Source organism: Danio aesculapii, chromosome 20, assembly GCF_903798145.1.
Source record: "Danio aesculapii chromosome 20, fDanAes4.1, whole genome shotgun sequence".
In the NCBI taxonomy this organism is placed as follows: domain Eukaryota; kingdom Metazoa; phylum Chordata; class Actinopteri; order Cypriniformes; family Danionidae; genus Danio; species Danio aesculapii.
The window spans coordinates 31,889,586-31,913,805 of NC_079454.1; the positions used below are offsets into that span (position 1 = coordinate 31,889,586).

Consider the following 24,220-nt stretch of genomic DNA (forward strand, 5'->3'; position numbering starts at 1 on the left):
CGCGCGAGCGCTGAGGAGGAGGAGCACGTTCCTGACACTGTGTTGCCAGGTTGAGATTAAACAACACTCTAACAGTTCAATTAACAACTTATAAATAACTTATAATAATAACATAACTTATTTATAACTAACATGCATACATTCAAACATTAATGTATATAATCATTCGTGTATATATTAACATATTAAGCAAATACTGTTTTCTCATATATTAAGTGAGTATCATACATTAAATGAGTGATTATAACAGTTAGGTTTAGGTATCTTTGCTATATAAAATCCAAGGCAAATACATAACTTTAGTTTATTTAGTAGACTTCGTCTTTGCTTTGTTAGTTAGTTAGTTGTATGGAGCTAGTTGAGAAAGACAAATTACCCCTAAAAACATAACCACCACGACAACAATAATAAAGGCAAATAAGAAGAAAAAGTAAAACATAAATATTTATGTGTCCTGTTAAGTGTTTTTTTTTCAAAGTCCTTTCTCATATCCGGTTTGTTTTTCTGACACTGTTGCACGTTTCTCTTGATTGATCTGGCAACCCTGGTATTTTAGCTTTACTGCTAACTTAAGGTTAACACGTTTTATTATAGATATACATACATGAACAAGTGATTTACATTAGAGTAAATATGTCTTTATTCACCATAGGAATTGAGGTTCGTGTAATTCTTAACCCATTGCTTGTAATCTCTTTGCAAAATTACAACGTGGAAGCAATTAATTTAGCATAAATGTGGAGCAAAAAATGTACAATCCTAATAAATCATGCAAGAAAAGGTTTGAAACGAAACCATTTATTTAATGTCTCACTCTGGACCTAGGCCTAGAATGACTGGCTGAATTACACCAACTGGGACAGGGGGGACGGTTTTTGCATCCTCTTTACATTGTAGTACTATCGATCCTTTGATATATATATATAATATACACTATGTTTTTAAATATTCTTATTTTATTTTTACACGGAAATATTCTTTATAGTTTAGTCTGCAACCAATAAAAATACAAAAAAAAATTCTCAGACCCCTATTTTTACGAAATGGTACGGTCTAGTCCAAGTTGAAGTTGAAATTTCAAGGGCAGGTTGTAGTGTGGCGATTGTAGGTCTGGTCATAACTTGTCTCGCTGTGTGACGGACCAGAGCATGCTGTGCAGAGTCGGATATGTCCGGAGGTAACGATAAAGCCTGAATCGGCTCTAATATTGTGTGCAGCTGTCTGAATATCAAATGTTGTTTATATAATCAATGGCGGTATTAATAAGCTGCGCACTTCTACCTGTTATGTTGAGCGTTTAGGCGAACAACGTCATACAGCATTAGTTTGCGTAAGTTATATCACGAGAGTAGTTTTAACAAGGCATAACTTTAGATGATTAGGCTATATTTGATGTTGTTTAGGAGTTGTGTACTTGTAATTGCATTAGCTACCATCGAGGCTGTCACAACAGCTTAACGTGTTAAAATGTTCAAATTAATATATATGTATTCATTAAATGTGTGCTGTTGGCGTTTATTTTAATCGAACCATACACACCTGTCGACCAAATCTTCGTTCACTTTCCCAAAAGGTACTTTCATCAGAAACCATCGCAATTTTTGTCAAACATTTGCTATAGAAGCACTTACGTTTGACACACAGTCAGTTTTAAATATTTAAATATCATTTGTTAATATGTACTGTACTCAGGGGCGGATTTAGTGATTTTGGGGCGCTAAACAGTTCCAGCCAGGGGGCTAAAAGATCTAAAATGCGCATTTTGTACTTTTTTTAAAATTTATTTTTTGCTGTTTTTTTTCTTGTATCACTGTATCTAATTTTCTACATTTTATCTTAATGCAAAATTATAATAACATGGAAGCACCTTGTAAAACTTTTGAAACGATTTGTTTTCTTAAGATGAATTGACAACTAAACATAATAAATGAACTATTTCCTTTTTTAAAAAAATAAATCTTTACTAATTTGATTGCTGGACTGGACCATGATTGAAAGTAGGGGATACATTTGCCCAGATGTAATAATTACATTAAAATAAAAATTTTACACCCTCGCTGTACAAAATATGATAGAAAACAGTGTTATATATAATTTATAGTATTATTGACACTTATTTGGGGGCCCTCAGATTTCCAGATTTGGGGGCCCTCAGGTTTTCTCCGCCATAGTCTTTGTGGGCCCTCAGATTTATATATATATATATATATATATATATATATATATATATATATATATATATATATATATATATATATATACAAATCCTATTTATTTTGTTTGAGGGGAAATACTAAGACGATAGATAACATTCGCTAAATGCTAATTGCTAAAAGTTGAGTTAATCAAAAATTATATCCCACTATGTTAAACCTATGTACACCAGTTTGAAACTTGTGGTCATGTGACTTTCCATGCAGCAGTAATCCATTGAACTCAACACAGTAATCCAACATAACCTACTAATTTTTTGTCTGTTTGTAGCAGTATTGTATTCAAAACGTTAATACATTTCTTTGTTGCTGTCAACAAAAGGTGCGCTGCAACCTTCAACCCTATCTTGGGTGCTGTGACCTCCAGACAGAAGCACGCTCTCCCTGACCTCACATATGACTATGGTGCGCTTGAGCCTCACATCTGTGCCGAGATTATGCAGCTTCATCACAGCAAGCACCATGCAACATATGTCAACAACCTCAATGTCACAGAGGAAAAATATCAAGAGGCTTTGGCCAAGGGTGAGAACAAATCAGATTGGTATTCCTCATGTTTGGTGCACACAAATTATTATTAAATTTTTTTGCCACACTCTTCTATTGCTGTCTACAGTGGTATTCTGAATAAAAACCACACTGCACATAATGAACACTTATGTTAGGCTGACAAATTTGATCTGGATGGTCAGCCACCCTAGCAACTTCATTCAAACAGAAACAACACTTCATAAATTCAAGCTAATTTATTTACTATTGTTGGTGATGCTTTGCCAGCAAGAGAAAAAAAAATTTAAAGTCTGTCAAAGCTGGACAAAAGAGGCAGTGTGGCTATTAACAGGAAAATTGTAACATGAAAGGAAAAGTAATACACTTTTAAATTATTCTTTTTTTTAGTGCAACTCTTTTTAGTTTAACTTTAATAAGCCTATGAATCAGCTGGGAGTCATTGTAGAAGTGGTGAGAATATCATACACCGCAGTAAAAAAACAGCTGATTTTGCTATTGGTGATTAGAATAAAGCTCATCCTCAAGTTCTTCATAAATATATACAAATAAAAAATACATTTAATATTGATAACTTAAATGAAGGCGATGCAGTGGCGCAGTAGGTAGTGCTGTCACCTCACAGCAAGAAGGTTGCTGGTTCGAGCCTTGGCTGGGTCAGTTGGCATCTCTGTGTGGAGTTTGCATGTTCTCCCTGTGTTCACGTGGGTTTCCTCCAGGTGCTCCGGTTTCCCCCACAGTCCAAAGACATGTGGTACAGGTGAATTGGCTAGGCTAAATTGTCCGTAGTGAATGAGTGTGTATGGATGATTCCCAGGGATGGGTTGCAGCTGGAAGGGCATCCGCTGCGTAAAAACGTGCTGGATAAGTTGGCGGTTCATTCCGCTGTGGCAACCCCGGATTAATAAAGGGACTAAGCCAACAAGAAAATGAATGAACTTAAATGAAAAAAAAAAAACTAGTTTGTTTAAAAACATTTCTAATTTGTGTTTTTGTGGGTTCCTGTTTTGTGGTGGGTTCCTGTTGGTTGTGCAACTTTTTTACCAACCAAGTTTGTCAACGCCATTATAATGACACAGATCACTCTGCCTATTCATGCCAGAGTCCCACGGAAAAAGTGATTGACAGGTGGTAATTTGTGTGTAACTTATCTTTATTTATTTATGATTTGGTTATGCGTGAAACAAGCACTATTGTGCGTCAGGTAGTTGAAAGGGTAGGCTACACGGATATATAAATTATTCATAAATAATAATTTTTCCGCTGCCTACAAAGACAATGCCATCGTGCATCGCAATGTTTCACATTAGAAGCCGTTTGATGCCAAATTGGTCGACATCGCCCAACCCTAAAAAAAAAATAAAATAAATAAATATATATATATATATATATATATATATATATATATATATATATATATATATATATATATATATATATATATATATATATATATATATATATATATATATATATATATATATATATATATATATATATATATATATATATATATATATATAATATTCAAGTTCTGATTGAGTCTGAAACCGTGTGATCAGGCCCGATTTCCGATCATGTGATCGGATCTGGACATCCCTAACCAAAATTACACTGCTTCATTTAACCCAGTCTCTTAATGTAGGCCAGTACACTTTTGATAAATACTTCCCTTGGACGATAATAGCAGTTTAACTATTTGTTCATATATCACTTGAATAGTCTTCATTGCTTATAACAAGTCTTCAGGTTTGCTCTTGTTGTGTTACAGGCGATGTGACAACCCAAGTCTCCCTTCAGCCTGCATTGAAATTTAATGGAGGTGGTCATATTAATCATACCATATTCTGGACAAATCTGTCACCCAATGGTGGTGGAGAACCACAGGGTAAGACATATTACAGTTTACTCCATCACTCCACATCACTCCATCAACATTAGCTATGTATCCATTCACCTATTTTTATGCACATTTTGGAGTGTCACATAAAAAATGCTTAATGTAAATGCCAAGATGCGCATACATTTTTAACATGTGCATAAAAACATATGTACACAACTGAGCAGGATTACCTTTTTATCTGATTAGATAAATGTGCATAAACTACAATGGAAGCATGTTTAGTGAATGAATTCCAGCATGCGCATAAAATTTTGTCTGAAATGTTATTTTGGTCATTACAAAATGCCTTAGCCAAAGTCTGTATTCAAAGTGGTTTGGTATTATTACCTCCCAGAACTTCGTAAGTGTCTGTGATCCCAAAGAGAGTTCTCGCACCTCCAAAAGCCAAACCTTGTTAATTGCGTTTCATCTTCTGAGGTACAATTTATTATATTAGAAATAAAGGCCCACAGTGGTTTCTATCGCAGCAAATTCCATTTTTCTCTCAGGTATTTGATACCAGTTTATCAGGAAGTCACAATTTTAATCTTTTTGACTCATTATTTGGCAACAGTGCTTTATCCACAAATATGTTATGTGGTATTCTAGTTTTGCTCTTATAATCCGCATCTTTGGATGAAAACATAGCTACTGAGTCAACAACACCAATGCTCCATTAAGCTGCTTGATGTGCGTTGTACACATATCAGATGCCAATCACGATCAAATTAAATTCATCATTTATATTTTACAATTATAAAGCATATGGCTGGATATGATGAGTCTGGTTCTTTCCTGTCACAGGTGAGCTGTTGGAGGCCATAAAGCGTGACTTTGGCTCATTTCAGAAGATGAAGGAGAAGATATCAGCTGCCACAGTGGCTGTTCAGGGCTCAGGCTGGGGCTGGCTGGGCTTTGAAAAGGACAGCGGAAGATTGAGGATTGCTGCTTGTGCGAACCAGGACCCATTGCAAGGGACCACAGGTAAACAATAGAGAATAGATCTATTTTGGTTGTGCAGGTATGAATCCTTAAGTTGCACACTGTCATTTGTCATGCACTAACAAAGCCCTCAGTGAATGCACATAAAAGGCTCTGGTTTCTTCATAAGTCGTCTACATATACTTTATATCCGTATATGCAGCAGTTGAATGCATTGCTTTACTGTATTAGCCACAAGACTTTTTTTCATCTTCTGAATGAATACGAGTTTGTTACTCCACTGAAAGTCTTTTCACCAAAAACTCAAATGAATCTATATGAATTAAGTGGTTTACAATTACTTTTATATCAATGTTTCTCAACCACGTTCCTGGAGAACCACCAGCTCTGCACATTTTCCTTGTCTCCTTAACCAATCACACCTGATTCAGATCATCAACTCATTAACAGAGACTGAAAGACCAGGGGTATGTTTTTCGAATCTTGCTTAAATGATCTAAGATGATTTGACAGATCTTAGATCTTTTAAACTTGATAACTGATCTCTGGCTAATTTGGTTCTTTAAACATGTTTTTGAATCCGATTATAATGTCTGGATAAATTGATCTGAGATCGCTGCATGTGTTGTGAACGACAGATCTATCCTCAAAATCATCAGCAATGCAGCGATTGGATGACGGCACAGCAGCGTAATGACATCATCTGATTAATATTCAACTATCCATGTGAGCAAAATTACATAATTTATTGTAAATGGTTTGTTAAATATGATACGCAATAACTTTGCACCTTTGTTGTGGGCTGCATGCTTAAACATTCATGTGTCAAGAGTATTTAAAAATATTTAAATTTATTTTTAGAGCAGATTTTCTTTATTATAGTAGGCGTATTTAAGCATTTTAATAAATGGTTGTTTAAATTAATTTTGCATCAAAAAAGCATTTTGATATTGGTAAAGGTGTCTGCAACTTTTGCAAAGCATCAAATCACCAGCATATTATCTGTAATGTCTGTAAATATGTGCATGACTGCATATGTGCAGATTATTGGCCATGTCCATTATCATACACAAATTGTACTAAAGCTGGGTCAGGACCTTAAAGTAGTACACTTGTATCTAAAAAGTCCATATTAATAAATGTTTTGTTTGAACACCTTGAGGAGAACACCCCATGACAGTTTTTGTGCTTTTATTTCGGAGTGCAGATTGCATAAAATGTTTTTTTTAATTTATAAAAAAAACTGTTATTTATATATAAAGCTATATATTTTTCATATTTTTCCCAGTGTTTGTAATCTATAGGTTACTACTGTAAGAAAATATCAGAATTTGGTACATGCTTTCAGTATTATCATTGCTTGAACTGACCCGATCTAATCCTGTTTATATGAAATAAGACTGCTCCCGAGCATGTTTGAGCTCCCAGAACTGTTACTATGACAACAACCCTTAGATGAGTTTTGAAGAATGAAATCGTCAATAACCAAATCCAGCTAATTGAGTAATCTACGTACGAAGAACAGACGCCTGTAATGAGTGTGACAGACAAAGGAGACATCCAAAGGGTTGGTGTTGGTGGTCCTCCAGGAACGTGGTTGTGAAACACTGCTATATATGATAAATAGGTTTAATTTATGCTTTTATTAAAAAAACAACTGTTCTTATATCGTTATTTCATTCATTCATTTTCTTTTCGACTTAGTCCCTTTATTAATCTGGGGTTGCCACAGCGGAATGAACCGCCAACTTATCCAGCATATGTTTTACACAGCAGATGCACTTCCAGCTGCAACCCATCACTGGGAATATATCTTTATTTATGTTTTGAAAATGGACAAAAGTGTTTTGGAATAACAAAATTAACAAAAATGATTTGAATTCACCAACAAAAAAAACTTTTTTTACTCGCCCTCAAATGTTCCAAATCTTCATAATTTCCTTTTTTCTGTTCAACAAAAGATAAGATATTTCGTAGAATGTTGGAAACTGGTAGCCATTGACAGTGGAAATTAATACAATGGAAGTCAAAGTCAACCAGATTCCAACATTCTCAAAATATCTTTTTATGTCCGGCAGAAGAAAGAAACACTGGAGGGTGAGTAAACAAATACAGAATTTAAATATTAAGGGTTAACAATCCATTTAAAGTAATATTCATTCATTTGACTTAGTCCCTTTATTTTCTGGGGTCGCCACAACGAAATGAACCGCTAACTTATCCAGCATATGTTTTACTCAGCGGATGCACTTTCAGCTGCAACCCATTAATGGGAAACACCCAAACACTCTCATTCACACACACATATACTAAGGACAATTAAGCTTACCCCATTCACCTTTACTGCATGTCTTTGGAAACCGGAGGAAACCCATGCAAACACGGGAAGAACATGCAAACTCCACACAGAAATGCCAACTGACAAGCTTTAACCAACGACCTTCTTGCTGTGAGGCAATCGTGCTACCCACTGCGCCACCGTGAACCCCTAAAGTGATATTGTGTAGTAATCAATAATTGTATTACTTATAATTAATAATGATTTAAGTTATATTGGGATTAACTCCAGGGTGAAAGATGTCAGAAGTATTTGTTGAAGTATTTTGGATTTTAATATACTCTGTTTTCCTTTTTAAATTCAAGGTCTCATCCCACTGCTTGGGATAGATGTCTGGGAGCATGCGTACTATCTCCAGTACAAGAATGTTAGACCGGACTATGTTAAGGCCATCTGGAATGTTGTAAACTGGGAAAATGTCAGTGAGCGTTTCCAAGCTGCCAAGAAATAAATAATTGCACTACTCTTGGGAGAGAAAGGAGAGTAACCGAGTTTCTATTTTGTACTTTCGAAACGCACAATTAATCAGACCACGATACAGCCATCAAACAAAACAGAGGCTTGGTATTGTTCTTGACAAGCTAATCCATACAGAACTGTGCACTGTAATGCATAGTTTGCATGGAGTTATCGATGTACGGTAATGCTTTCAGTGTATTCAAATTAAAAGGTTATTTGAACAGTTCATATGTGTGGTGTTCATGATTATTCTTTCAAACTCAATTTATAGTATGGGTCATTATCACTATAAGGTGTCTTTGATGTCCTACAAAATTTAATCCGTATGGAACTAAACATAATGTAAAATAACAACACAATCTCACGGCAATTCGTAACTTTTTGATTTAGTGGCTAATTTGTATGACTTTGTACGATCTAATTCATACAATTTAGTACGATTTGCTCATCCCCCAATGACGGTTGGGTTTAGGGATGGGGTTATGTGCCACGCCTCCTTTTTAAAATCATACAATTTCATACGACTGAATTGATACGAATCACCCACTAAACTGACTTTAAAATACTTACGTTTTCTAGTGAGATCTGACTGGAAATAATGAAATTCTAACGTTTTAATATAAATGGTTAAACATTTACCCACATGCAGGTGGCATTATAAGTGTTTTGAAATATGTTTTTGTCCATTTTTGCCATATTCTTTCATTGAATGGATGTGAATTTGCCATGTCCCACACACTGCTCAGCCAACTTCTGTCTAAAAAGTAGGTAAATTAGATAAAATTGTGAAGATTTTTAAATATTTTTATTTTCTTTAACAAGTTATTTGATAAAATAAGTCATTTTAATAACCTTTTATCTTGTTTTTATAATATTATTAATCATTTTGCACGTATCCTTGAAATTGCAGTCCACCCTGTCAGGATGTGGTAAATGCACCTTTAAGAAACGCCCTGAGGTACTTATTGGCATCCCCATGCCCATTTTGCCTTTCTTTAGAGAAGGTTGAACATCTGCTGTGCACACAGTAACTCTACATTTGTTTAATATTCTTCCTCATATTGTGTTTGAAATTGAATGTTGTCAAGCTTAACATGTCCACCCTGTCATTGTGAAATGCTATTATTCATTCAGTTTTTTTTTGTCGGCTTAGTCCCTTTATTAATCTGGGGTCGCCACAGCGGAATGAACCGCCAACTTATCCAGCATTTGTTTTACGCAGCGGATGTCCTTCCAGCCGCAACCCATCCCTGGGAAACATCCACACACACTCATTCGCACTCACGCTACGGACAATTTAGCCTGCCCAATTCACCTGTACCACATGTCTTTGGACTGTGGGGAAAATCGGAGCACCCGGAGGTAACCCACGCGAACACAGGGAGAACATGCAAACTCCACACAGAAACGGCAACTGACCCAGCCGAGGCTCGAACCAGCGACCTTCTTGCTGTGAAGGTCGCTGCGCCACTACCTACTGCGCCACTGCGTTGCCCCAGTGAAATATTAATATTAAAAAGATTCAGAAATTAAAAATATAGCTCTCAAACTGTGTACAAAGAGCTTTAATAGGGAAACACTTTGCCAACTGCATGTACAACCTGTGTTGAATAAATGCTATCTTTATTCAAAAATATCCTCCCACTGGTCCACCCTGTCACAGATCCTTCCTGGATAGGGTGGGCATATTCATTGTTATTGACACTTTATTTATTTATTTAATTATGTATTGTTAATTAATTGATGTTTTTATGGTACAACACTTATACACATATACTATATCTGTTGATGCAATACATGAGTGGACAATACAAACCTTCAGGCAATATCTGCCTCAGTCTATATAAAGGATATTCTTTAAAACTCCATATAATAAAGGTCGTTGACTATTTGAAATAAAAGCATGTCAAATTCCACCCTGTCATCCTGTTTTTCACCGTCATGTTCTACTTTTATGAAAATAAACTAATTATTTATAAACTTAGCAAAATATCTTCTGTGATTTCTTAAGTAACCAATAAGGGCCAGTTAATATTGTTTGAAAGTCTGACAATATTTTAGATCTTGGGTTTTATTTGATAAGAATGTGCAGCGATTGCATATTTTGTTGGGAAATAATTGTTTTGTCCATTATTTCATTATTATAAATAGACTTTTTCCATAATCTATAAAGTTGGGTTGGTAAAGGGACACATTACCTTTCCGAAAAATTCATTTTATAATCACACTGCAATAAAAAAATATATACTTATACTTTGAATTTGTCCATGAAAGGGTTGACACAATTTGAGGTTTGTTAACTCTTTGTTTGCTTGCAGTTTATTTATAAAAAGGGCTGGAGCTTCACCAACATTAATTTCATTGTATTAAGGTGTAATTAATACAACAACTATGTAGTAAAATCAAAAATCTCTAACTTTTTGTTTTGAAATTCTGAGATCTCAAAGGCACTTTATAGTGATTATGACCCATATGTAAAACTTACATTTTATATTAAGATTTGTTTTAATATTGTTAATCTAAAATGAGAATAATATTAAAATGTACATGTTGCTGTTAATTTGCTCACCCTGGAACCATTTCAAATTTATTTTAAATCAACAGATCAATAAAGTATATTTTTAGCTGAAACCGAGCTCCTTGATGATTCATTAACATAAAAATTAAGTACTGCTGACACTTTGCGAGTCAAAAAAAAAAAGAAAAAAAGTTTACCCTGAAGATTAATGACTTCTCATACTTTAAGATTTAAAAAAAAGTTTGAGCTGTGGATTAATAATAAATAATAGAAATCTTTTTTAATGTATTACTGAAGAAAAAAAGTTGCAAACATCTTGGATTGTCGAAGGGATTACATTTTAATATATATATATATATATATATATATATATATATATATATATATATATATATATATATATATATATATATATATATTTAGATGAACTTTTCCTTTAAGACCAAGTAATAATTAGTGTGTTTGGATACTGTATTTTGCATAAAATAGATGTTAATGGTAGCTCACCCACAAATAAATATTTACTCACAAATTACTCTTCCTCAAGTGGATAATCTTTAATGAGATTGTTTTTTTCAGCTGAATACCAAAAGATTGTTGAATATTGTAAACTGGTAACCATTGACACCCAGTTGGAAAAACAACTACTATGGAAGTCAATAGTTACAGGTTTTCAATATTCTTAAAATACCTCTTTTATAAAACTTAAGTATTAAAGCGTCGCTGCTTATGAAATGTTTCTCCTTATAGCAACAGCAGAGGGTGCCAAATACCAGCAGGTGTAAAATGGATGGCAGATTTTGCAAGAACTGACCAGATTTCAAAGGATTGTTCAGTGAATGTTGCATTTAAAGATGTTTCCACCAAGGAAAGGTAATGTGAATGTAGTAGTAATTGCTCCTGTTGGTTGTTTACGTTTTTGCTTTCGTACTTAAACGTGCTTTTTATGTGGCATTTGAGATTGTTGTTTGGTTGTTGTATTAGCCAGTTTATTATTATTATCACCTTTTTATACTTGAATTGACAATTAATTTATAAACACCAGATTACAGACTCTGTAGTACAAAAGAAATGGTTCACCCCATATTGAACCCCATATTAAACCACCACTAGGAGGGTTAACGCATATATTATCATATATATATTATATTATAATATGAAGCAGGTTTAAGATTTGAGTTTATAATCATTTAAAATTTGGAAATATTTTTGTTATAAAAATATCCACATTTTAAGTCTTTCGTTAAACCCCTGGTGACATATGGATTAGTTTCATGATGCATTCGTATTATTTTTATCATATCTAAGTCTTGTATACAGTATACATTTTTAAAATTAGGCTACTCCAGAGTTTGTCTGAAAGAAGTTATGTACACCGAGGACGGCTTGAGGGTGGGTAAATTATAGAGTAATTTAAATTTCTGGATAAACTATTACTTTAAATTCTGTAAACTTTCCATTGATATGATTTTGGACAGTTTCTGTTTTTATTTATTTCCTTATTAAAAGATTTGCATTAAGTTATATAGTGATAGAAGAGTTTAGAGTGAGTAATTCACACACAAGCACTTTTTGGAAATATTTTGTCATGTAACAGATTAAAGGATGTTTCTTTTGTTTATTCCCTATCTAAATCAGTGTTCTGGCAAGTTCTGTCCTGGCGATGTCCTTTGAAAATCATTTCTACTCTCTTCATTTCCCTTAAAATGAAAACACAGAAAAAGCATTGTGAAGGCTTCTCCAGTAAAGTGTCTTTATTCTTTTCCTGCAGGTTTATGCATTTGCCTTTTGGCGATCCTGCGTTAGCAGTGGACTGTTTTCCTTTTGTTAAGGGCCAGACCAAGATTTCTGATCCAAAGGACACCCTTTGAGTCCTTGTGTTTGGTGCAATTCGAAACCTTTATTAACTTAGAGGCCAAAACACGACCCATGAGGATGTGAATTGAGTTTTGTACGCCCACTCTCAGCCTGTTTTGAATCTGATTTCTCTCACTGACATTTGTTATTCTGTGCCACCTAAATTCACTTCTAATGAAACGTGAAATTTGCTATTAGAAACTTAAGACGATTAAGTTCTGAGTCATGAAATGAGGCGTAAGATTGATTCAGAAATCCCTTAGGCACAGACTTTGTTAAAACTCTGTGAGTTGCCAAAGCCTGATGTAATTCATCATCTAGTGACACATTTGATCATTGTAAAAAGTCCTCAGTTTGTGGCTTCCATAAGGTTCAGGTGCAGCAGAAACGGCAACGTTTTCTTCTCAAATTCTGCATGTTCATTGGAAAAACGCTTTAACGCTTGTCTTTTTCCAACTCTGACTGATGACATGTTTTGGTGTGGCCTACTTTTTTGCTCTTAAATTCAGAGTGCCAGAGTTTGCTTCCTTCCACCATGGCTCGTAAAGTAGACAGGCTTGCAGTCAAGAGTAGAGTTTCTTCAGCTTCTGGAAGGAAAGAAGGAAAATACCAACATCTATTCATCAAACTCAGCCCTCCTTCTTTTACCAGCCTATCTGTCTGCTGCTCATTTTCTAACACCACCCTCTCATTTTCCAAGAACGTTGTGACCTTTTTTTTCAGTTTTTTCTTATGCACTGTTTTTTTATTCCATCTTTCTTGTGGTCTCCTTATTTACACTCTATATAAATGATAAGTTTTTGTGTTTTCCGTAATAGTTTGATAGATTTAGTGTGTTGAAAGTCGGAAACAAACAGTCTTTTGTCAGTAAGAAAACCTTCGCCTACTCTCTTAATTTCTTTTTCTATTGATACTAACTTCACTTCAACTTATTTCACCAGATAGTCAAAGGAATCAAAGATGTCAAATGACCTCCGTTATTGAGCTCTTCTTCAGGTTTCATGTTTCCATTCATCTAAGGTCAAAATACACCTTCATCGCCTGCAGCATCATCTCTTTTGTTACAATGTCTGAATAGTTTTGTTCAAAGATACAGTCTGTTTGAACCTTTCCTTTCAGAGAGACGTCTCTGTTCTGATAACCCAGTCTGTTGTGATTGGTACACTGTAAAACCCAACAGTCAACTTTATCTAATGAAATGAGTTAAGTTAACTCTAAATTTACTGAAAGTTAATTCTACTCATTTGAACTCAGTGTTGAAGGTAATGAGTTAATTAAATACCTCATAACCTTAACTTAAATGGAGTAAGTTAACAGTACTCGTATAGATTCGTTTTAGTTTTTTTTTGGCTCAAATGGTTTGTAGCAATCAGTATCCTCAAACGGTTTGTGTTGCCTTTACTTAATAGGTTTTACAGTACTCGGTTGGTTTGAGTTCTCTTCATTTATCAGGTTTCTGTGCTCAAATTGCTTCATTTACTCAAAAAGATCAAGTTCACAGGACTCTTCAGGATTAGTTTTTAACTTAAATGGTTTGTTGCAATCGGTTAACTCAAATGGTTTGAGTTACCTTAACTTTTTTGGGTTTTACTGTGTATGCTACGGCACATGGAAATAAAACATTCATTACAATGTTTGCAAATAAGTAAATAAATAAATTAAAAATCATGAGATGTATAAAGTTTTTCGTCTGTTGATGATGACACCCCTTTCAAGTAACATCATTATATTGCTGGTACTCAAAGAATGACATTTTTTTACAATTAGTTTACAATTACTTTGTTAATATAGTATATGCAGAGTAAATGTACTTGGCCGACTTTGATTTAGGAGTACTCAGTATAATGGAAATGTCTCTGCTCTGAGACGGTAGAAAATGAATCCTCTTATTTGAAGTTATTGTCTCTCTTCTGCACAGTATATTTTTACACAGTGAGGTGTGTTTCTTTTTAATGTATTATATATTTTTATTACTGTACATAAAACTTACTGAATGTGGTGCTTTTGCCCAACCAAAAATACCGGTATAGTGCTTATAATAAAGGGTTTGGGTTTAGAACAGGACAGTGTTTTCTTTGCATTATATAAATTATATAAAGTGTCCCATTATTATTTTTGAGAGATCAAATGTGGTGGTAGACCAAGGGTTTGTACTGCATAAATTAGTTTTCCAAGCTGAGACGTTGGTTGATTGTTCTGTAACTCAGTAGATTTCTCATTTATAATGGTTGCTGAACAACATCTTATGATTCCATACATGTTTTTTAAGACCAGTGGAATGTTCTATGAGAGATTGTGACTATAGATCACCTTAATTCAATATAAATTTCACTAGCATTGCATTTCTGACATTCTGTGGCCTTAATTTACTTAAACAAAAGTACCCTAAACATTAAAATGTATTTTAAGAGTTCACACTTAGCTGATGATTGATAATAAAGATTGTTAGGCATGCTGTCCTGGAAGAGAGCCCTGAGCTCATAAGATCCTTGAGCCCTGGGCAGGGCGAGAGGGGAATTTGAGCTCAGGCAGATCTCGATGAACTCCCCTGACTTGTTTCCGATAATGACAGATAAAGAGATTGCTAATGAGCGATTTACAGTTTACTAAGTTCGGCTATGATGCCAGTTTAGAATGTTCAATTTACTTAGGTCATGTGTTTTTGCACTGTGGGAGGAAACTGAAGAACCCGGGGGAAACCCACGTGAGCACGGGTAGAACAAGGGAGGATGATTCTTCAAGACGAAGATCCAGAGGTAAGAAACTAGTTCTTTATATTGAGTTAAGAATCATCCGATTGGTGAATCAAGTGTTAGCTAATGCAGGACCAGCCGTGGACAATCATAAGCACGTGATCGAAATTAGTTTATAAATAAACTTCACATTAAATTATTCAATGAGATAAGAATGTGCAATCCAGTACATTAAGAAATAACCTGTTTTATTTACTATTCATAAACTATATGTATTTATTTGCATGACATTGGTAGTATTATCTTGTGTGTTTTAGCTTTATTTGATTTTATAAAAATATATGATTTTAAACAGTTTTAGTTTCAATAAAACTTTAAATAATACCTCAAATTCTAAATATTGAAATATAATTTAATTACCACAAATTTACTGAAAATTAATGCTCCATAAGAACCATTGATAAAGCTTGATCTGTCCTTATGTTGGGCCAGTAGTGAGAATTTATCAAGTTCGCTAATGGAGAAATTTGTGGAACAGTAAATTACACACAAGCATTAAACCAAGGACGTCCCACTGTACAGAACACTGAGCAGCACAAATTCTGTTTCGCACTTTTAAAAACATGAATAACGTACTTAATAACATAAAATAAACACTTAATATTACAAATAACAATCACGTCCCATGCTGCAAAAGTCAATTTACATGACTTTACTGCAGATGGGTGTTGAGGAGGTATGAATGTAGAGAAATTTAGAGAGGTGTGTGATGCAATTTACTGTTTTATCCCGAATATTGTTTCGCATAACCATGGAGGCCAAAACTGAATCTGAATTTCGATGAATTGCACAGCCTTGGTTAATAGTATTACGGTGAACTCGTAGCAAACTTGACTTTGTGCACATGTAGGTTACTAAGGGTTGATGGAGCGTTATTTATTTTGAAGTCGATTAAATTATTGGTAGGGACATTTTAGTAATTGGTGGATATTGGTAGGGACATGTCCCCTTTGTCCATGCCAATTCTAGGCCGTTGTTATAAACAGCAAAGCAATACACCTGAAATGTCACTATTGTGGGAGAGGTGAGGAATCTAAAGCAGGTCGCACATTTTGTGGCTAATTCCTATCAATTCGTATGATCTAATTCGTACTATTTAGAACGATTTGCTTAATGGTTGGGTTTAGGGGTGGGGTTGGGTGCCACGCCTCCTTTTTAAAATCGTACGACTGAACTCATTAGCCACTAAACTGACAAAATGTAAAATACTTGCGTTTTCTCGTGAGATCAGGCTGGGTCACACACCGGATGCGCCACTCGGTGCCGCAACACTGCACGCACATGACAGTTAAAAGTATCGCACACCAGATGCGCACATTCATATGTTATTTAAAATGAAACTGTTCATATGGCGCTCTGTGGCATGGCAGAAAAATGAACAGTGTCCTGAGTCATGGCTGGGTGCCAGGGACAGCTGCAGACTTGCGGAGCCAGTGTGCGAACCCCTTTTATGTTTTAACATCTACTTTTGGTGTGGCTTTAGGTTCTGTGCTTGAACCTCTTCTGTTCTCCATCTACACATCATCAATAGGATCTGCGTTAAACAAAGCCTCTTTCGCTGGTCTGATCGCTTCTAATGTTCTTGTTATTTAAAAGTAGCTTCTGAATTAATCAATGTAAATATAATAAAATAAAAACCTATAGTAATACCAAACTAATATGAATACAACAATACTGTCTACAATACATTTTTTTCTGCTAGTCTGGGCACACATGCACCTTGTCACATCCTTTACTGCAGTTTACAATATGATGCTCATAAACACTGGCCTGAGAACGAGCACTTGTTTAGGTGTCATCAGTTTTGCTGTAGGGCACCATTTTTATGTGTTACCATAAAACCTATTTCTTTATTTGGCACGTTATCACATTATTTTTACTCCCTTTCTGTGAACCCATACCATATCTTTTTATTGCATGGTAATGTAAAGTTAACACAGGATCAGCACAGGAAAAACAAGACTGATAGGACACTAAAGATAAAACACAGAAATTACTGATACATTTTTATGTCGACTGATTATTATTTATTTTTTAACCTACTTTTTTACTCACTACATTCAACACTGCTCCTAAAGTGCAACAATTTTCTTTTTTTTTAATTTTAGTGTATGTTAAACAAGCTAGGAGTCATGGTGGTGCAGTGGGTAGCCTCACAGCAAGAAGGTCACTGGTTTGAGCCCTGGCTGGGTCAGTTGGCATTATTTGTGTGGAGTTTGCATGTTTGCCCGTGTTCGCATGGGTTTCCTCTGGGTGCTCCGGTTTTTCCCACAGTCCAAACACATGCGCTATAAGTGAACTGAATAAGCTAAATTGTCCGTAGTGTATGGGCGTGAATGCAAGAGTGTACAGGTGTTTACCAGTGATGGGTTGTGGCTGGAAGGGCATCCGCTGCGTAAAACATTTTCTGGATAAGTTGGTGGTTCATTCCACTGTGGTGACCCCAGATTAATAAAGGGACTAAGCCGAAAAGAAAATGAATGAATGAATAAACATAATCTATAAAGAGAAATCATTACGAAAGTTAATGTGTAATGTAATGTACATTTATTTATTTATTTAATCACTTTAAGAGTATAATGGCAGTGAGGAGTATTTAAAAAATAAAATACTGTACTTTAGCATGTGCTAAATGTATTTAAAAAATTTTTTGGTTGTGCATTTAGATAAAATGCAAGCTTTATTATTAGCTTTAGCAAGGCATTCAGCTAACTCATTTAAAAATAATGTTTTGATTATATCGGTTAAGAATTTAAGTCTTTATTACACGCTCTGTTTTAGGAACGTTATAAACTTAGAAAACATATAAAAATCACAGAGAGTTGGAACAAATAATGAAGCAAATAGTTGGAGAAAAAACTGTTCTGTGGACATGCGTATACATGTTATTATGGAGATATAGCACCTGTCAGTCAATTCGGTGGGCAGGGAAAACTGGGATTTGGGTCCTATTTTAGCATCAAGAAATTAAAAAAAGAGACTTTTTAGGTTTATGTCACTCCAAAATGACAGTGGACACACCTACAAACAGTTCTGTTTGAACAGCTAACAAAAGTTTCATCATAGGTGCCCTTTAAAGAGGGCATAAATTATTAATATTATAACTATTATAACAAATGGTGAAATAGGTATTTTAGTATTAAGTTACTCTTTATTGAGATTTCTTTTTAAATTAGGTTATATTTTATATAACTATATTTTTATATTTTTATGAATTGATAAGGCTTGTTTATCATGTCAGGATTTTATAATGTTTGTATAGTGATGTTTTTTATGTTCTTGTTGGGTCTGTTGCAACGTAATTTCGTTCTACATTACAATTTTATTGTGATGATTTGAATGACAAAAATAAAAAGGAAACTGATCAAACTATTTTTACATTATATGCATGACAGATGTTCCTAAATGACATTTAATGGTTGTCTTCAGTAAACCATAGAGAAAAATGGTTGATGGTCATTACTATTTATTTGCTCAGAAAATAAAACAAGACATATTCTTTAGCAATGTATATGTGGTATTTTAGACAGGTATTTATATATGTATATGTGGTATTTTAGACAGGTATTTTAGAGTGTGAAAGTTCAATAGTGCACATGGATGAAGAAAACAGCTAAGACTTAAAAAGCATGTTCTGATTTAGTTGCTCAGGTTTTCTGGCAGGTTTTTTGGTGTGTTACATTAACTTCACTTGGACCAAGAAAGATGATGTTAGCAAAGACTGTATGGCTGTAATATTTTAAGTTTTTGAACTGAACAGAGTTTTGTTTGTGTTTTGTTTGTTCTTTAGAGTTTGTCATCTTTTAACAAACTTTGAGAAAACTAACTCTGAATAAACGGCTTTGCAAGCAAGGGAAGCAACATAGCCTTTATCTCTCCTTTGCAGATCAGAAAGCTCTCCATCATAAAACATACACATGTTCAACAGCTTTACTCTGCCAAAGAGACATGAACACGGTGAGATCCAAAAGAGAAACACCTGCCCGAAGGATCAAACTTCCATCCACTTACGTTTAAGCACTACTTTGAGGAAGATGGATCTGTGTGTAAACTTTCCAGCTAATTAGATGAAAAATTGAATTGTTTCACTTTGAGGCTTCGTCCAACATTGTTGAAATGAGGCTTTTTCATGAGAGGTCAAGGTGATTTTATGTGTAACATCTGGCTCTTGTTGATTTGGTGATTTAACATGAAAATGCTTTGGCTCTTGAAAATGTTTATATAATTAAGGAAAACACCAGTATCTTCCGATTTTTCAGTTACTGACAACCATGAAACTGTTATCGTGTTTTAAATTGACCCAGGAGTTTAAAGAGCAACTGAGCGTTTGTTTCCTAGATGTTGTTATGGAACAGTTGGGTAAAACATGAAACCTGCTAGACTTTGTGATAACATGGCCTTCATCTATTTTGGCAGTAGTTTCCGACCGAGGGCCAGCTTTATAATGCAGTTTTTGAATATACACAGCTAACAAGAACAATGGTTGAGAAACCTCGTCAGAGTACCCAGTGCCAGCTGAAATCAACACAAACTGTAGTGCCAAGTCATGAGGTAACACATTTCAGACTGATAGATCAGTTGGCCCTTGCATAAAGGAACCAACAGGTACAAAGAACGATCATCATTATTCATAATTGCCATCCGAAAGGTCTTTGAGTTTGAGAAACATCATTTGAGGATATGCAAACTGCAAATGTAAGAAAGACTTCCAGTTTAAAACAGGTTTAGTTGAAATCAGCAGCACTAAGGGCACTTTTTGGATTGTACCAGTAAAAAATATTTAGACATTTGTCAAAAACTGAGCTGTGTTATTGTAGCTGCTTTTACATTTTTAGTTTCCTACTGAGGGCCAGCTTTATTATACAGTTTTTTAATATATAAAACGTTTCCATCCCATGCAAACAAATGTTTACCTGTGAATGCACCACAAATCATAGTACACAACCTGCTTTTTAACCTTAAAGGGTCACAAAACACCAAAACACATTTTCTTTGAGATGTTGACAGTCATATTAGTGTCCCACAAACACTATTAGGACACATATATTTCACAAAAAAGTAGAAGTTAATTGTTTTTGTATTATTTTGAGCAAATTCGTTCTTCCGGTCTGAAAAGAAATTTTGAAGCTATGTTACGGCCATGAGATCCTCGTGTGAATTCCAGCGTGGAGACTGGATGCCTGTACCGGCTCTGTACAACGTAACGTCTTTGAGTTTTCAGCATTTATTCATGAGAAAGACTTGGTTTGAACCAATCAGCGTGCTCTACTGTGAATGAGGTGCAACTTCATTAATATGCATGATAGCTTCAAAGTTTTTACCTGTTACAGTGTTCAGACGGCAGAGAGACGCCATGTTAGTCTGCGATCCGCCGTAAAACAAGAAGAAGAAGAGACGTTACATTGTGTTGCCAACCGTAATTAAAACAAGTGGAAGAAGAAGAATTGTTTTGAGACATGGGTCATCAGTGTTGCATTTATAAATGTGCCGCATGGAAGGTTTCGTTTTAATTTCCCCACTATGAGAGCACAGCTGGACTCACATGTGTAGATTACAGTGGTCTGCTAACACGCGACATAAATACACTTGTAAGGGACATTTTGGGACAGTTCATAAAACTATTTTAATTGCCTCATCATTTACTTTCCCTCATCATTTACTCTCACTTTATGAGTTTCTTTCTTCTGTTGAACAGAAAAGAAGAAATTTTAATAAATGCTTCCATAATAGCAAAAACAAATACTATATTCAGTGAGTCCCAGCAACAAGCAGTTTCCAAAATGTCTTCTTTCATGTCCAACAGAGAAAAAAACTCAAATAGCCTAGGTTTGAAGGGTGAGTAAATGATGACTTAGAATTTTTTAACTCCCTTTAAATATTTACTTCTTATAAAATTGTACATTATCATGTAAAGACTTGTATAGTCTGTCTTAAGTTAAGTTTATAGTCAATTATTTATAATATATGCTCAGTTAGATTTAACTTAACTTGATTATGAACTGAAATATCGTCACCTTGGAATTATAAAGTTCTATCTGACATTTTTGTCAAAATTGAGTTATTCACATTCTTATTAAATGACAACTTATTTGTATTATGTGATGTTTTTCCTATGTTGTTTACATTTTAACACTTTTTATTTAAAAAAAACAAAAAAGTTTTTATCTACAAAGTCGAACTCTAGCTTGGCTCTATAAGGTTCTTTCTGTGAGCCAATCAACATTTCGAATGCATGCACGAGGGCCAATCAGGGTAAGCTTTCTTTGTCATTCCACCAGACTGCTCTGTTGACAGTGGGAAAGACCAGAAAGACAGAAATAATGCCGACTAAATAATGCTGCAGCACATAAAATTGAGCAGAAACCTGAAACTGAAAAAGCGTGTAAATGTTATGATAGTTGAAAAAGAAACATTTACTAAAAAATGTAATATATTAAATGTAAAATACTTTTATTTGTTTATATATTATATAGTCAGTTAAACATTTTTTCACTGTTTACTAAATTCATTTGCTCATAGTCTGTTTTCTTTTAAAGTCTTTAAATTTGATCTTAAATCTTAAAGGACAAATACTTAATTTAATTCATGGTTCATATAATTCAATAAATATAATGCAATAATTCACATATTGTAATAATTCATAATTATAATAATTCAAGTATATAATTCATATTAATTACATAAAATTAACAGCTGCACTGGATAAAATATTTAGCACAGCCTTGTATGATTCATTTAAACAGAAAAAAAGTTCATTCTAAAACATAAATTAAATGTTCATTCATTCATTTATTTTCTTTTCGGCTCAGTCCCTTCATTAATCTGGGGTCGCCGCAGCAGAATGAACCGCTAACTGATTCAGCATATGTTTTACGCAGCAGATGTCCTTCCAGATGTCCTTTCCAAGTGATGCAACCCATCACTTGGAAACATCCATACACACTTAAATTAAATGTTGTAAAAAGCAAAAAAATAAATTTTCTCAAACATTAACATCTTGTTACAACTCCAATTTTTATTTTTAAATTAATTCAATAAGCAGACTGATTGTATTTCTTGAAAAGTAATGCTTTAATGAATGATCTGCCAGATAGAATCTTATCATTTTAAGCAGAAAATTCCTTTTTAAATTTAGAAGGTTCTATCTGCATTTGCCCTGTTTATTTAATTAAGATAATTTTGATAATTTACATTTAGAGTACATTTAGGGTCTCTGTCATGTTAATGTATGAAAGACAACTGTTACACACATATTGTTTGCTATATGGAATGCAAAAACTTTGAAGCTCAATATCTCAAAATCATTTATAACGCAGATAGTACCTTAGAATTCCAAGACGATGATATGCCTAAAGGAAACTCATTCACTTTGAAAAACTTCTATAGGGTTGCTTGCTTTTTGATAATGTTACCTTTTACTGTAACTGCTTATGAAGTCCACCTGTGCCTTGTTTGGTTGTTAGTTTGCCCATGTGTATGTTTTGTCATTTGTTTGTCAGTTGTGGTCGGTGTTTTGGTGGGCTTTCTACTGAATTGCAAGGCAGATACATTATTTTAAAAATATTAAACCCATTGCCTAGTTCTTATGTTTGTTATTAAAAGATAGCTGCAGATACTTAATCCAAGCCTCTACTCTCTCCATGCTTGCTGTAACACATACACAATAAATGATTATCTGTTTCTACACGTAGCTACATCTATCTGAAATGATTTAATTTTTCTTTAAGGTAAATGTGAAATCTGGCTCAGTTTTTCACAGATGCACTGATTCATTTTCTCTTTATGGAAAAAAAACGGTCACATCATGGAGTGCAAAGTCACTGGAGATTAAAAAAATGCCAATTGTCAGAAACACGAGGCTCTGGGATATATCTGAGGAGAGTCTGCTTGTCTGACAGAAAGCTCCACTCAGGACATGATGTACTGCACTCAAGAGAAGCACACTTGCTAATTCTTGTCATCGGATGGTTCTAAATATCCCTCTGTTTGCACAAGGAGCTTGAAAGAGCCAATGGAAAGACAACAGAGACAACAAATGGCAAGAATTCAGCATCTAGGTCAGAATGAACACATTGTCACTTAATCAAAGCTCGTCTTTTTTCCACAGAAAGGTCAGTATCAATCCATCACTCCACATGTGTTGGTAAAGATGTTTGGGTTCATCAGTGTTAAAAAACAACTCTCCTCCACCCTCCTATTTTCATCATTTGTTAATGGCCATAAGCGCATTACTTTATCTTTAGATAACAAAAGTACAAGTCTTCCATTAAAGTCGGATATGCCTTAAGATTGTAGCTTAAATGTAAACACAGTACTTCTGTGTCAGTCACACTCATAAAAATTATTTATTGAATCAACATGATTTAATCATAACACCCATTGTGCATCTAAACAAATTAAGTAAACTTGAACTGCTTTGAATGTGTTATATGAACGCAATATACACATGTAATTTTAACATGGTTTTAATAGGTTTGTGTAACTTCTTCGCAGCTAATTGAATTAAAAGGGTGGTCCACTACGATATTATATTTTAAACTTTAGTTGATGTATAATGTAGCTGTGTGAAAATAAACAACATCTCTGAATGTAATATGCTCAAAGTTTAATGCAAAGGGAGACATTGGCTTTTACAGAGTTAGCTTAGCAAAGCCTACAGCTTTGCTAAGCTAAGCTTTTGTAGTTGGGGACTACAAAAAAATACATCTTGGCTAGTGAGATCATAAGGGCTTCCAGTTACATGCATTCACC

The 24,220-nt window shown here is 34.4% G+C and overlaps 1 protein-coding gene across 1 annotated transcript; it reads left to right on the top strand.

Annotated features, from left to right (window-relative positions):
• Window positions 1-1,068: 1,068 nt before the first annotated feature.
• sod2 (superoxide dismutase 2, mitochondrial) lies at window positions 1,069-8,567 on the top strand. The gene is made up of 5 exons (XM_056481634.1): window positions 1,069-1,177; window positions 2,536-2,738; window positions 4,492-4,608; window positions 5,407-5,586; window positions 8,188-8,567. Exons 1-5 carry the CDS (start codon window positions 1,149-1,151, stop codon window positions 8,331-8,333), a joined length of 675 nt encoding a protein of 224 aa, XP_056337609.1. The 5' UTR covers window positions 1,069-1,148; the 3' UTR covers window positions 8,334-8,567.
• The last annotated feature ends 15,653 nt before the right edge of the window (window positions 8,568-24,220 follow it).

What these genes read in the sequence shown, in the direction of transcription:
- sod2 (XM_056481634.1), top strand. Translation starts at nt 1,149, where the DNA reads ATGCTGTGCAGAGTCGGATATGTCCGGAG. An exon ending in TGGTGGTGGAGAACCACAGG is followed by an intron (nt 4,609 to 5,406) that starts GTAAGACATATT and finishes TTCCTGTCACAG; the next exon opens with GTGAGCTGTTGGAGGCCATA. An exon ending in CCCATTGCAAGGGACCACAG is followed by an intron (nt 5,587 to 8,187) that starts GTAAACAATAGA and finishes TTTAAATTCAAG; the next exon opens with GTCTCATCCCACTGCTTGGG.